Source organism: Cydia splendana, chromosome 1 (genome assembly GCF_910591565.1).
Source record: "Cydia splendana chromosome 1, ilCydSple1.2, whole genome shotgun sequence".
NCBI lineage: Eukaryota > Metazoa > Arthropoda > Insecta > Lepidoptera > Tortricidae > Cydia > Cydia splendana.
In genome coordinates, this window is record NC_085960.1 from 32,131,918 (window position 1) to 32,148,600 (window position 16,683).

A 16,683-nucleotide genomic window follows, 5' to 3' on the forward strand; every position below is an offset into this window, starting at 1 on the left:
GGTCGTCGTCTCCAAAATAATACTACCTACTTAAATATAATATATACCTACGCGCTTACAAACAGAGGAATTTGGAGTGATCACTAATGTATTATGAGACATAAAAACTCCCTATCCGTCATAAAATTTTGCCCCCTAGATTCCGATACAAGTCTTAATTTCCAAGAATGACTTGCAAACAGTTTTCTTGGTGCTCCTTCTTATCTTAACGTTTTCCTAATCGCGTCTGAAGGAGCTCTCTAAGCTACCTACCTAATGCTATTAAGTGTTGTAGACACGAGGTTTTTAGGAAAGCTATCGTCTAAAGTAAACGCTTGGTTGGAATTACGTAGACAGATATTTTTACTAGGTACAGTGGAACCTCGATAACGCCAACCTCATTAAGGCGAATTCCCCGTTAACACAAAATAATATGCCATTCCCTTCGCTTCAAAGCCTAAAACCTCCATAACTCGAAATATTTAACCTAATTAACTCCCCTAGCCTGGCCGGTAGTGACCCTGCCTACGAAGCAGGAGGTCCCGGGTTCGAATTCTGGCAAAGGCATTTATTAGTGTGTTCATCACAAATATTTGTTGTGGATGTTTTCTATGTATAAAAGTATTTATACATATATATGTGTATATTATATACATCGTCGTCTAGTACCCACAACACAAGCCTTATTGAGCTTACTGTGGGACTAGGTCGACCTGTGTAAAAAATTCCTATAATGTATATATTTTTTATTTATTTATTTAATTAACACGAAGTAGGTAACCAACGATTCCCTTCACGGTTATCCAGTACAAATGTTACCTCTATAACTCGAAAAATGAATGTTGACCTCTATAACTCGAAACTCCTAAAGAACCACTGAAACTCGAAAACCAGCAATGAGACTGCACTTTACGTGTGTGTACCTTTTAATAGGAACCCTACACGAACCTTCCTAATTCTATGACTCTATACCCTCTATAAGACGAAACCTCGTTATCACGAACATTTTGGCGTTTCCCTTGGGATTCGTGCTATCGAAGTTCCACTGTATTAGTTAACAATTCATGAATGACTGCTGTCACAGGTTATTATATTATGTTCGCTAAAGCTCGGACCGATTAATTTTAGTAACTTGTCTAACTTCTCATAGCCGCCACATAATAGACCTCTTTGCCTAGCAGTGGTGGGCAAAGTACGGCCCGCGGGCCAGCTCCGGCCCGCGAATGGATTTTATCCGGCCCTATGAAATAATAAGTATATGGGCTATATGGCATTGGCCCACGATTATCACAAATCAAAATAAATTTTGGCTACAATTCTGGCCCTCCCCTTAAATTTCCTAAACTTTCTGGCCCCCAATGAAGAAAGTTTGCCCACCACTTGCCTGCAAAGCAGGAGGTCCCGGTTTCGATTGCTAGTAAGGGCATTTATTTGGCAGAAATATTTGTTCCTGAGTTATGGAAGTTTTCTGTTATAAGTATTTGTATAAAACTATATATTATATATATCGCCGTCTAGTATCCCACAAGTCCCACAACACAAGCCTTATTGCGCTTACTGTGGGTCTAGATCTGTGTAAAATTGTCCTATAATATTTATGCATTTATTACATCAATCTTTCCTCGGGACACATGACTGCTAAGAGGGACAGTTAAACAACATATCAGTACTTTCGGCTCGATTCGGAAAATGAATTAGATTTCGACTAGACTTCAACAAGTTACGATACGGATAATTTAAAGATTGTAATTGATTTGTAAGATAGATATGTCAAATTTAACGTTTCCGCAATTCTGGAGGTCCTCTTGAACGATTTCGACAAGTTATGACTTAGATATCCAAGTCACATCTAGTCGATATCTAATGTAGATCTAGTTGATCTTTAAATCGTCTCAAGATCTTGTGATTATCTCGAAATCCGAATAGGCCTGTTTCTCTGGCCTTCTTAGTAGAAAGTGTCCTGAAAAATGTAATAACCCCTTTATCGACATACATTGCAGCCGCCGCAAAGCCATAAACGCCCGAGAGCCATGATAATTTATCTCCTGTTATAGCCATCATCTCGCAATTTTCGTTTGATATATGATATTTTTACTCCATAACAGTCTTCAAGGTCGCTTATTTATTAGGCACTTAAAAGATGACTCACGCTAAACCGGGTCGGGGCCTAGCTGCAGCTTCCAGTGCTTCATTTTCTATAGAAAGCACCACGTGATCACCGATCAGCCGTCATAGAAAATGACATGTCGGACTCCTCGGCCCGGGCACGGCCCGGTCTAGCGTGAGTCATCCTTAATTCGAAGTGTCTAAACAGAAGGCACTTGATCTAGTATTTTTCCCAGACTCGTTAACGAGCGTAGACGGTTCGGTAATAATCGTCAATTAAACGGACACCCTAATTGTAATTGTTATTAGTAGTTCCGGCGGCCAGCGAGGCGAGTACCTAAAGTTTCGATTCGGACAGTTATACCTACTCTTGAATAATGAATAAACTAGTTTAGCTCGAATGTTTCGGGAGCAATTATGGTTGGCCTAATGAGGAATAGGACGTGTGAGAGGTTTTCAATTGTTTAATTGTTTTTATTTAGAATAACACCTCTAATTAATGAAAAATACTTAGAGTTAGACCAAGATAACTCTGCAGTGAATTTGATAGGACAAACTGTGGAAGTGTTGTCATAAACGTCAACTCTCTACGTATGAAATGATGACGTTTAGAGACTTCCACAGTCTGTGCTATCAAACGCGCTACAGAGTTAAATTGGTGTAACTCTATCTTCTCTGTGATATTTTATTACTATAATCATATTCATCATTAAATTAACCACCTATTAATACCTAAGAACTGATGTAAGAAGTAATGAAATAAACGCATTTGTATTTGTACTTTTGATTTTTTTGTAAATTGTGAGTCCCAATGTTATATATGTTATATACCTAAGTTTGACTGAACTTGGGTGAACAGATTAGGATGTAGGTATAGGTACTCGTATTTCTTTTTAGGAAAGTCGATTTTGTAGCGGTGGTTCATCTTTTTATCACTTTTTAACAAAATCGGTTTATCCGTTGCATGGCATTGATGCTTTTCACAGGCTTTATACATTTTAAAATTATGCTTCTAATATTCCATTTACTAATAGACTTCTAAAAAGTTACTTAATTAAACATTGACTACTACAACATATTTTATTTTCATTTATTGAATGCCGAGAATGGTTATACATACAGTATGTAACTGAACCAATCCCGAAATCGTGAAAAAAAAAATTGACTCTCCCATAGGAAATTTCCAATTTTTTTTTCCCATAGTAAAAGTTGCTCAGTGTGACCTAAACATTAACGGGTTTGAGTAATTGCTTTTCGTTCAGTTACATACTGTATAATGAGGTACCGCAAAATGTGCCTACTTTGGTTCAAAATTCGAAATTTACTTAATTAAAATTTTAAAACTATTATATTGCGGTAGGTAGTATATTGATATACAGGGTGGAAAGGCACGACGATCCTTTCCGGAAATGGGAGATAGTTTAGCCTAAGCTCTATATTTTCTCCATAGAAACTATGTTAATATGGGCAACCGTTTCTAAATTATGACCTTTTAAACATCCACGCAAAAAACTACTTTGTTCTAACCCTAACAGGTGACAGGGTCAATGAACTTACTTGTAAACAATCAGTATTCGACAGGAAATTATGCTAATTTGTTGCCATCTAACCATTTTTAGGTCTGCTTACAGCACGGTAAGAATCATTGCAGGATTTTCGCTTTCTTAGTGGTTCCACTTGTTCAATACTTGAATGAAATAGTTATGTTATTCCTTAATATTAATAATACTAACCACAACATTGTTTACAACGACAGTTCAAATGGTGACATTGACAACCACTCAAAAGTACGCAATCGTCTTATAAATATCTCTGGTTTCCTTGACTGATAAAAAGGTTTTAGTTTCTTAACACGTTTCACAAAATTATTTTCGAATAATTGGAAACTATCTAAAATAATTAAAAATAACAAGTAGGTTGTGTTAGTTGCACCAAATGAACTTGCAAAAATTAAATACTAAGAATAAATCAAGAATAAATACTTCTTCAATACCAAACTAACAAACCTTCTTGCGTGGTAGGAAATAGACAAGACGTCTGATGTTTGAAATTAAATTTTCATTGAACTATACTTATTGAATGTCATATTCTTCAAATAAAAATGTTAGATGCTCGTGGCTATTTAAATTTGTGGGGCTGTGTAAAAGATATGGTGTACCAAACCAAACGGAATGTGAAACTGCGGACGAAATGAGACAAAGGCTAATTGGTGCTTTCTGCGGAGGATAAATGACGAAGAGCATACACTATATCGCATGTGCATCGACATACTCGGGTACGGGCTGCGGCGGCGTTGTAATACACGGAGGTACATTTGAACACCGTATGTGAAAAGAAGATAGTATTAAATATTGGAAAAAAGTAATTATCTAAGAAAGTAATAAAATTGTTTGTAATATTTTTGCATGCATTTGATTTATTTGACATTTATGCGTCATTCATACATCATTGCGATACTGTCAACGATCGGAAAAAAGTGTAAAGTCCCGAGCTTTCCCGACGGAGATCCTTAATCTAGCCGTCATGTGCACATGCTATAGGGTTATCACCACAGTTAAAAAGTAGTATTTTTGCAATTTTTATTTTTTACTCAATTAACGATTCTTACCATTACCAATAGTCTCTGTATCACTTAAACGACCTAATACTTCCGGGAAGGATCGTCGTGCCTTTCCACCCTGTATATGCCAATTTAAAGTAGACCATCACCACTATCATGTTGTAACACTTAAATGCTGTAATATTGTTTTCGTATATAAGTTTTTTTAAGCACAGTTACCCAGTGGGGAGCAAAAGTAGGCAAATTTCACGTTAAGTAATAAAAGTAGGTGCTTAAATTTACTGTGACTTGCTTCCATATTTAGTTATAACTTAGTTAAAATAGGATCAAAGCAGCGCATTGCACAGTAAGTAATGGGTTGATTAGCTATGGAGTATGGAGGAGGTCGTGGATTGGCTTAGAGCAAAGCTTCTCTTAGGAGCTCGCTTAATACAATCTTGCTTTTATCATTGAGCACTAACACATAGAAAGGAGCTTCGGGTACATTATAAATCTATGCCATTATATAGATTTACGGTAAAGTAGAATATATTATGTAAGATAACTCACAGAGTCCCGAGAACCTAAGTAAGCGCCACTCTTTTAAAATGACATGCTGGGAATAACATGAAACTACAGCTTGGCAAAAAATAGTAGAAATTAAAAAAATGGCAACTCTGGAGTGTCGTCCCGTTTTCTTATATAAATTGGTTTTAAAGGGACGACACTACAGTGTTGCCTTTTTTTAATTTATGCTTTAAGCTGTACTTAACATGAAGTCTAGAGTATAGCAGTGCCACATTGTTGCTTAGCTATTTTGTATTGACCGATATGGTCATATTCCCTGGTAGCCAATGACTAATTATAGTAATTATCAATAGGCAAGATCTTTATAATAGTTAAAGGATGTAAGTTTAGTTTTGCACAACAATTACTCACAATGTCCTGTGTCCTGTATGACGGTATACACCCACTTGCCAGAATTTCATTTGCCATAATTTCATTTGCCATAATAGTCAACAGCCATTATATTGTTTCCCATAATTACATATGCAATACTTATTGTTTACTATATTAGTCACGTGCCAGAAACTTTGTTTCCCATAAAATCAATTTCAATAATATCATTTGTCATCATCATTGTAAGCCATAATTATCACTAGCCATAATATATATTTTTTTACAGAAACCAAATGCTACTAGAAAAATGGGTTAGGTTAGGTTTGAACTGCGACCCTTACAGAAAAATAATGCTACTGGAAAAGTGGGTTAGGTTAGGTTTGAACTGCGAGCCTTACAGAAAAGAAATGCTATTGGAAAAGTGGGTAAGGTTAGGTTTGAACTGCACCCCACACAGAAAATACTTAAATGCTACTAGAAAAGTAGGTTAGGTTAGGTTTGAATTGCGACCCTTACAGAAAAGAAATGCTATCAGAAAAGTGGGTTAGGTTAGGTTTGAATTGCGACCCTTACAGAAACCAAATGCTACTAGAAAAATGGGTTAGGTTAGCTTTGAACTGCGACCCTTACAGAAAAGAAATACTACTGGAAAAGTGGGTTAGGTGAGGTTTAAATATTCTATTAAATAACATTATTACAATTAATAATATGGACAACAACACGTATGGCACTCGTACGTTATGGAATCTAATAATCGGGTAAACAAAGAGTATGTCACATCATTTTTATGGTAAACAACCAATTCGGGCAAATGAAATTCGGGCAAATAAAATTCGGGCATATGAGTATTATTTTATATAATTTTCGGACAAACAATAGACAACCCTGTATGACGCATTGATCCACGAAACATGAGTTGTGTAACAGAGGCGAGTCACCGTGCTCATGTAGTAACAATTGCACAATTCGAAATCGTGTGAATTATCCCACACCAATGCTCACGGGGCTTTTTCTCAATTGTCTATATGTACAATATATTTTAGCTGGCTGATTCTGTTAGGTTGAATACACTTTTCATTTGAAACTCATGATTATAAAATAATGAAATCAATTGGCTTAATAAGTTGTAAGTAATTCATAGTAGAACCCTACAAATTCCACAATGCTCACATTTGTTATTATGTATTTAAGCGCCACTTGCACCATCCGACTAACCCGGGGTTAACCGGTTAAACCGTTAACCCAGTGTCAAATTCTACTGGTAACCATGGTAACTCCAGGTTTCACCGGTTAACCCGGGTTAATAGGATGGTGCAAGTGGCCCTAAGTATTTTAATTAAATGATTTATCGACAAATACTTACATACCGGGTGTGGCCTGTAACATGAGCAAAAAATTAAACTGTAGGCTGTACTCCTCATACTGACCAATATTTGTTCAGCGACTTTTAAAAATAACTTGTGTTTTGATTTTTAATACACTTTAAAGTTTATTCTAAGACGCAATGTATTGCGAATTTTGTTATGTTTAAGGCGTGACATCAATCACAATCATATGGCGTGGCAATGGCGTCCATTGAAGATAATATTTATTTTGTATGAAAAATAGGGAGTCTAAATACTTCATAATTTTTAAAAGTTGTTTAACAAAAGTGTCACCGTTTGAGGAGTACAATCTATGTTTTAATTCTTTGCTCGTGTTACAGGCCACACCCGGTATAACACAAAAGTTACTTGCACCTAAGTAATTATTATAGGCACACAGGTGCTTGTAACTTATGCCTCGTTGTTTAATTTGTACTTCAGAGACTAACTTTACTTGTGTAGTAGATGCCTACGTGTAGTTACCTACATATTTCATCTAACTTAACATACCTACCTGAGGGCCCACCGGGAAACACGAAAATCTAAATTTCGTTATCTGCCTCTCTATCGCTCGAATACGCAAGAATGATAGAGGGGCAGGTTACGAAATTTCGATTTTCGTGTTTCGCGGTAGAACCTCTGGCGTCAATGGCATCTCATTAATGCTGGCGTGCCCTTGTTTCATAAAGAAGTAAGCCTTCATTGCTTTATGAAGTTAAATTCAACTTAATTAAAATGCGCAAGTGTACACACGCTAAATGGAAACCTCTTACCTGAGACAGCTGTAAGAAAAACTTTGTTTCTAAAGTTTCTAAATCCTATTTTAGAACTGTTCTATTCAACATAAATATTGAGGCTTGCGCTCAATTATTAAGCAAATTGTACAACAATAAACTTTAACAAACGCTCCCTAATACAATATCGGAGATCTTAAAACAAAGCTTTTTAACTGTAATAATATTTAGACTTTAAAATTCCGAATACAAAGGGTGATTACAATGGCACTGACAAATATCGGGCCGGCCTTCTTCCGTTTACGTTTGCGTTCGTTCATCTGATGTTGTCATAACAATCCAGCCAGTTTTGAGATTCTCCGAATGTTGAATGTGTGCTTAAGATGTTTCTTCTTCTTCTATAATGGATGGTGCATTTATTGCGAGTAAACAAGCTCCGAGTGGCTGATAAACGATTTCCGTTCTTTGGCTCATCGCTGCTAGCAATTCACAATATGTATTAGTAGATTCGATTAGATATATTTAGTTCTGATTGAATATTTACATATTATTTTTACATAAAATAGAACAAATTTACAGGAAGATCGTCAAATTTTTACAATAAATAATAATTTAATGTCAAGGACAAAATAAAACATTTATTTCGTTCACTGTACCTACTCATTAACTGAAAACAGTGATGTCGATAATAACAGTTATTTAAGTTGGCGATCAAATTATACGTCGTCAGAGGTTTTCGTTCTGATTTGGTTCTGATAGATACTGGCCGGCAGGGGTTCAAGGACTAAGTAAAGAAAAGCAATCACTTGTCATTTTAATAAATACTGCAGCCAGTCATTAACATATCAGATCACAGCATAAAAAATAAGTACCTATATTAAACAAGGTAGGTACTTTATTGTGAGGCGATGCGCTTGGAAGAATTTAACGCGAACATCAGACCAACACGGCTTGGACGACTCGCACACATGTCACGTACTTACCAGACGCACGAGCGGACATCAAACAATTCTGTTTGTATTTAATGACCGTGAAGCATCCGTCCAAATTTTAGTGTTCTTTCTTCCGTGCGAGGCTTTCTATCGTTTACCGCGAAAGTGAAATGTTTAACTGTATTAGAAAGCCTTGGAAACCTTATTAGCGGGGAACATATGGGCGGCAGTCGTGCATGCACGAGCCCTGGGTGATTCACAACGCTTATCGCCCCACTCAACCAGTAAAGTGTGATATTCGATAAAGGGCTTTCGAAAGAAACCGTAAGCACACTCACTTTTTTATTTGGGATTTTCTTTTCATATTCACAAGCTCATTAGCTCGCTAATACGTCCAAGCAAATTATAATTAGGTACAACAAGTCAAAACTGGTGCCTACGCTAATTCTTGGGATTAGTTTCCAAGCGGACCCCAGGCTCCCATGAGCCATGGCAATAAGCCGGGACAAACGCTAGGAAGAAGAAGAAGGTAAAAATATAGGTCTCCAAGGATTTTTATTCACTTACTTTCTATTTACCTATTCAATAACGCCGGTATCGGTTGTTGCTGAGGATCAGTACTTCTCATGAATCTGAGTAGAATCAAATAATATTTCCTAATCTAAACTAATAGTGTGGATATTGGGGTCAAATTATACTAGCTTCAGCTTCAAGTTTTAAGCTGGGGCTACTGTGTGTTATTGCTAAGCCAGGTGTGTGGTGTGTTGGCAGATGACGGCGCCAAAAAACGTCGCGAGCGTGCGGGCCGCGTGCCGCCGCCTGGCGGCTGTCGACGCAGCCGCGCGCCGTGCCGGCTGCTGCTGTTCGTTAATTATTTACTCATTATGAAGCCCTTTGTTCCTGACAGGGTTCAGCGTTATCGGTGTTGAGCGCCAAATTAAAATCGCGGTTTGAGCCACGAAAACAAAGTTGTTTGCATATTATCAGAGTGGAATTACCTGCGCGTTGTGTCTTACTTACGTAATGCTTAGCTTAGCTTATTTGGTTTAGCATAGGAAGGAAGATATGCAATACGAATGTTTTGGACAAAAAAGGATAATTGGACCGAAAGTTACTTGTACACGGTTCCCCAAAAATACATTGTAATTTTTTTTACTGCGGCATATTTTAGATAATTTTAACAAACGTTTGCATTAAAGCTTAGGTGAATATTTTGAAGACAATAAATACACTTTGTTTTAGTAAAATGTCAAATATTCAACAATTCCTGATATCGAATGCATATAATTATTATAGCCTCGTAAGCCCCCGGGTACTTAGATGTAGGTAACATCTACAAATTTAATTGTGTTTTGAACTCTGATTGAAATAAAAGAAGGTATCAAATTCAAAAGCGCCATTCAATCAATCAATCAATATTATTAGTCAGTAAATTCTCTTGTCAATGCGTGGTAAGTAAGCAATTTAGATAAAAGAAGTAGGACAAAACACTATGTTTGTCCTCGAGGATATGCAAATATTTAGATAGGTATACTTATTTAAGAAACGAATATTATTGTTATCACGCGCATAAATTACATATGTTTAGGTAATATGTACCTATTTACAACTTATTACACCTGAACGGAATTGACTGAACTTAACACATTAATAATTATGTACCTATTTAGAATAACTTAGATATTTTCATTGTGGGTTAACACTCATTTCAACTCACAATTTAAGCATTAAACATAAAGGTTTTTTTATAAGTATTCCTGAATCTTCTTCTAAATAGAAATCTTCAATTTCTTACATTCCACAATGGTATTTTGGCAAGTGAACTGTTAACTAAGTTAACTTATTCCTCAATTCAATAATTACTGTAGATACACTTACATACATAAGTACGGAAGTACATAACGGTTTGTACGAGTACTTGTGATACATTTCGATGCCTGATACATTTGTTTCGTAACACCTGATACATTATTATTAAAAATCGAACGTTTGTTTCCTGATAACAATTTACTCTAACTATACCTACTTGCTTTTTAAAACACGGAAGAAAAACGAGTATTGATACAAATACCTAAACCAATTTAATTTACGTATGTATCTCTAGTCGAAGCGCTCTACCTACGCAATACCTGAGTTCAACAGCGTAGAAGCAAGGAGGCGTAATCTCGTTATCAATGACAATTGATTGGCCACTATTCAGGGTTGAGTGCATCGGGACATGGTGCTAGGTGCTATCACGGATTCCATGCGGCCGTGCCCGAGCTTGTGGTTAACCAAGCGTCTCAGTAGTCCACTAATCATCGCTCTACATATCGTCGACCGACAAATCTACCTATGCTGTGCTTCTAGCCATTGATAATACTGTATAAGCACGGTACGGTACGGGTGTCCTATTCATAAGTTACATGTTGGAACACGCTATGTGCTTTTACAAAGTTGAGCGGTTTATTTTTTTACGCAAAACGTGATTCCGACTAGGTATTACGAATATCCATTCATTTTTATGAATGAAAATGCGCTTAAACGCCACATCCTGTTATATTGTTTGGGATACCTGCGACGGTCCCCGGCGTGGCTATTTATAATTAGTCGTCTACCTGGCTTGTCCCGACGTGATCTCAACAAATAGTTTAGAATTCTATAACAATTGAAGCGGTTTGGCGGCGAGGCGCACTGAATGCACCGCCCCACCACCGCTCAGGTATTTGTGAATGAACGTGACGGGCTGGCAGGGGACCGCTCGGCCGCGGCCACTCTCAGGTAGAAAATTACACTTTTGGAATTCTTTCAACACTCGGCTGTTGCGGAGCTACTCGGCGCGCTGGGCCGCGAAGCCGCAGCGCGGGGCGCGGGGGCGCCGCGGCGCATGCGTTGCGTTCTTTTTACACAGACGATCCCTCTCTCCCTCAGTTGATTTACAGCCGCCGCGGATGCGTGCTGTGTCGTCATGTGTCCCTCACCAACTTTTTCGAGTAGTGACGTGATACGGTATACGAACCTAGTGATGAAGTACATTCGGTGCGACTGACTCGAGAGGATATTGTGCACACGATATCGCGGAACATTGATCGGAGGAAATGCAGTGAAAGTGACAATTAGCCGTAAATTGGATAAATATGAAAATGAGGTGGTTTATAGTGACAGTGAATGTTGTGATGTGGAAAACTGTATTAGCCGGCATCGCGCCCGCCGGGTCGTGCCCCGCGGTGTGCGAGTGCAAGTGGAAGGGTGGCAAGCAGACGGTGGAGTGCGTGGACCGCGCGCTCATCACGGTGCCGCAGCCCGTGGACCCGGCGACGCAGGTGCTGGACCTGTCGGGCAACAACCTGCAGATCCTGCCGCAGGACGCGTTCGCGCGCACCGGCCTCGTCAACCTGCAGAGGATCTACCTCCGCAGCTGCAGCATCGGACAAATACATGACCGAGCTTTCAAAGGCCTAACTAACCTAGTTGAATTAGATCTCTCTCATAATCTACTCACTCAAATACCTTCCAATAGCTTCAGGGACGTTCCGTTCCTTAGAGATCTTACAATAGCTCAAAACCCAATCTTAAAAGTTCATTCTGAGTCATTAAGTAATTTGGGAAGTGTCGTGAAGCTCGATTTGTCAAAATGTGATATCAGAGAAATATCTCCCGATTCATTTAGAAATCTGAAATCATTGGAGTCGTTAAAACTGAACATTAACAAATTGAGAGAGTTACCGCTCAATTCCTTAGAGAAACTGGAAAAATTAAGAGCAATAGATCTGTCAGATAACCATTGGACGTGCGACTGTCGGCTTCGCGAGCTAAAGCTTTGGCTAGGGAAGCGGAAACTCCTTTCAACGCCGAGCTGCTCCGCGCCGACCAGACTCGCAAATCGGCCCTTTTCGGAGCTAGCCATCGAAGAGTTCGCCTGCAAGCCGGAAATATTGCCTGTCAGTCGACATGTCATGGCGGACGCCGGGGGAAACGCCACTATCACATGCAAGACGGAAGCCGTGCCCAGCGCTAGCATTAACTGGTATTGGAATGGCCGCTTACTTCAAAACGGAAGTCATTTCAACTCTCACCAAAAAACATATATCTTCGAGGAGGGTGATGCGAAAAAGAAATCGATGTTAGTATTAACTAATCTACAAGTCTCCGAGCCTATCGAATTTTACTGCGTCGCGACTAATAACGGTGGCAGTGCGGAAGCCAATTTTACATTACATATCAGTCAGAGCAGTTTACAAACAACCCTGGGTAGCGCTCAAATTGCGAGTCTCGGCGCTGCATTATTCATACTTATTGTTATAGTTTCATTGGGATTATTAATTACATTTGTACGATTTCGTCCACCACCCGCTTGCGAAAGCAAAACGCCTAACACACTGGACAGAGTGGTGTCGGGTAATGAAGTGCATCCGGCCGTGGCCGACAGGCCGCATGGTGCAGTGCTTGTGAACAGGCAAGAGACTATGAATTACCATGACCCCAAATGTAACCCGGTGCTGAAACCTCCAAGAGTGAGCGATATCCCTTACACCACTAATCACTACGAAGGCAGAGGGAGTCTCGTGACCGCCGGCGGGCCGGTAGTGGTCTCACCGACAGCTTCAGCCGGTATCGATCCCGATCTTATCAACGGCACGAGGCCGGACAGTGCCACTCGACCGGGGAGTGGCGAGTACGCACGCGAGGGTTCCGACTCCTTATACCCGTCTGGCCTCTGGGATCAAATGAAAATGACGCAAGCCAGCAATCTAGCTCGGGCGGTGAGCTCAGCGATTCCGGCGTACTACAACGACCGGACGCCTATAATCGAGAACTGCAGCGTCAACGGGTCTCAGGAGGAGTTGGGGTACATGAGTCGGACGTTCCCGCGGTCGCACGCGGCGACGGCGGCGACGACGGCGCCGGCGGCGGCGGGCGATGCGCCGTACCCGGCGGACTACGGGCTGCCGGTGGCGGGTGCGGGCGCGGCGGGCGCGCGCACGCTGCGCGTGTGGCAGCGCGCGCCGCCCGTGCTGCCGCCGGTCCTCAAGAGGGTGCTCACCATCACGCGGCCCTCGTCCGAGGAGAGCTTTCAGGATGGCTGTGCCACTGATGTATAGATTTTATAAATATTGCAATGTTACATATCTACGATTTAAGTGAAGAGACGACAGAATTGTAAATTCATACGTAAATTAAGAATGGTATGTATTAACTATACCTAAATAGGCCTTAGTGTAATATTTTTTGTATGATATAACTTATTTATATAGATAGATAAGTATTTGGAAAGTTACTTTGGGTCCCGACGTAGGATCCGCGACTGATTAGTTGAAGGATGAATCTAAGTGTAATATATTATTAACGTGATATGGAATGGTATTGACTATGATCGCCAAATAATTAAATAACGTTTAAATATTAAATTTCTTCGTTGTTGAGTCGAAGCCCGGTGAAGTTGCATAAAACAGTATATGTGTAAGTAACACACATACATTATTATTATTATCCAAAGATGTTGAACTCCTGTCAAGATAAATGTAGAAATAATTATTACACGATGAATGTTGTTCGATGTACGATAATAATTATATGTGTATTTTTTGTTGAAAAAATAATAAATACTAACTGGAAATAATAAACAGGGCGACTGTCAAACTATTTTTTTGTTTTATTATACACCTTAACCACAACAATACAATAGGTACAATGTTCGGTTTGGATTGTTGAACACTTAGAGTTAACTATACTTAATAGATAATTCAGACAAGTCATGATAAACTACCTTTTCTGACTCTATAGACTCTAATTTTTATGTTTATATTGTTTCATTTAATTTTCACCAAAAGTTATCGTAATTAAATCTAGAGTTTCTATGTTAACCACCATTTAAATATTCTCGTCACGTTATTTCATTCCCACGGTGGACGTTGTATATTTTCTCTGTATTAGGTACGTTGTTTCCATATTTCTTTTAAATTGATTAAGACAAGTTAGGTTTATTCAATAATAATCTGGCGTTAGTATTAGGGAATGCAAATCGGTTATTTTTTGTATGGAAATAACCGCGGTTTCGGTTAATAACCGATAATTTCCATACAAAAAATAACCGAAAATAACCGATTTGCATTCCCTAGTTAGTATGCAAATTCAGTACTTAAAATTAATAGGCTCAGTGGCACGTGGCACGACTCTATCAAAACTTTAATAGGTCAATCAATCTGGGGACACGTTCTCAAATTATATTTATTTTTTAATTGCTTCAACATATTATAATTAGGGAATATTAGGCAAAGCTCTGCGTAGGTGGCATCTTTGTGGCACATACAGTAAAGAAACCACATTGACACATCACATGGCCTACCGCGAAACAAGAAAATCGAAATTTCGTTATCTAATCTCCCTATCACTCTTGCATATTCGAGCGATAAAGAGGCAGATAACTAAATTTCGATTTTCGCGTTTACCGGTAGGCCCTTGTTAACAAACCGCCTTGATGCATCAATGTCATATTTTATTGTCTGTGAAAACTTGTCAAAAAACAGTTTAAGGCACAGTATGTATAAGTTAGTCTATGAATTTACTGAGTCGGTAGTGCTGCACTCTGGCGGCAGAACATTGCAGTAATATCCCCTATTACCAGACATTAGTTTTTGTGGCAAAAACGAGTGTTTGAGAAAATGAAACATCGATAAATCTGTTATCGATATTATATTTATTTCAAATATGTAATTTGTACTGGCTGTAGGTAAGTTACCAAGAAAATTCAATAATGCAAATAAATTACAAAGCGGTACATAATTCCTTTATTAGATATTTTTAGCACTTAACTTTTAAATTGTAAACTGTATACAGTTCCAAAATAATAGGAAACTACCAATTTATCAAAAAGATCGAAGTAATCGAACGTGTTGTGTATTTCGCGGTAGCTATTTATATCATTATCTTCTTATAAAATGTAATCAATATCTAAGTATAACGTTAAGGTAACACCGATAACAGACATGTCGATGTTTCATTTTGTCAATCACTTTATTTTGCCACAAAATTAAGTCTGATAATTAGTATAATTACATACTTAATCTATACATATAATAAAGCTGAAGAGGGTAGAAAGTCTGTACATGGAAGATGTTTGAAAAAAAGTTGGCTGGGGGTACTTAGAATTGATAACAGAAGACGTTCCAACAGTTTTTAGAATTTTTGTCTTTTTGTCTGTTTATCTGTTTGTCTGTTTATTTGAACGCGCATCACGTGAAAACGGCTGAACGGATTTTGATGAAAACTTTACTAATCTGTCGATAAAATCCCCGGCCAGGTTATAGGCTATAAAAATTCAACCCTTAAAAGGGGGGGGGGGGGTAGCCACAACACTCGATTGACTTAAGTTTGCCCCTGAATCGTATGGCGCTACTTAGGAAGGAGGGGCAAACTTTTTTCAAATATGTGCTAACACTATAGAGTACCCTGGTAAACTAACAGATGGCGCTGAATTTAATACGATGTGACATAAATAAACCACCGGGGAAGGATTTTGCCAAATTAACTCTAAGTTTAGAAGACCCCTCTTCTAAAATGTCAATCAATCGTAATAATTGTGTTGATTTAATAATACAACAAAATTGAACAACAGTAAATTAATTGCCCCTCATTGCACAGTGCCATCTTTTGGGGAGCTGAGTAAACATTAAGTAACCAAGAAAACAAAAAATGAGTTTACATAGTTACGTAGTGGTAAAATAAACACACATATCAACACGCGTATAATTGCATAAAATTATTTAAAATTATTGATTTTCTCCGTCATGAATTATACCTAATCTTAATTATATCGCAACCATATCAAATCCATATTCATACGTATCGCTTCCTTAAGCACTTAATAATGGCCACGAAGGTGGGTACTTTGAAAAAAAAAACATTGACCGCTGTCATTTGCAGTGCCGGATTAACCCCACTTGCTTAGGGCACCATGTCTAGGGGGCACCAAAAATTATCGAATACAATTTCGCGCTCGCTTCGCTCGCGTTTTCAATAACATTCTAAGATGTTTATGATAAAGGTGACATTTGGGTGGCGACTGCAGCAGCATTAGGTACTCTGTTGCAACGTTACTGCTGCAGCACTGTCAATTTTCGTGATTAAATGATGTGACTGATTTCCACACT

At 38.6% G+C, this 16,683-nt stretch overlaps 1 protein-coding gene across 1 annotated transcript; it reads left to right on the plus strand.

Annotated features, from left to right (window-relative positions):
* The first annotated feature begins 11,271 nt into the window (after positions 1 to 11,271).
* LOC134793476 (leucine-rich repeat-containing protein 24) lies at positions 11,272 to 14,176 on the plus strand. Its single transcript, XM_063765063.1, has one exon. The coding sequence runs from the start codon at positions 11,671 to 11,673 to the stop codon at positions 13,633 to 13,635; it is 1,965 nt and encodes a 654-aa protein (XP_063621133.1). The 5' UTR covers positions 11,272 to 11,670; the 3' UTR covers positions 13,636 to 14,176.
* The last annotated feature ends 2,507 nt before the right edge of the window (positions 14,177 to 16,683 follow it).

What these genes read in the sequence shown, in the direction of transcription:
- LOC134793476 (XM_063765063.1), top strand. Translation starts at nt 11,671, where the DNA reads ATGAAAATGAGGTGGTTTATAGTGACAGTGAATGTTGTGATGTGGAAA.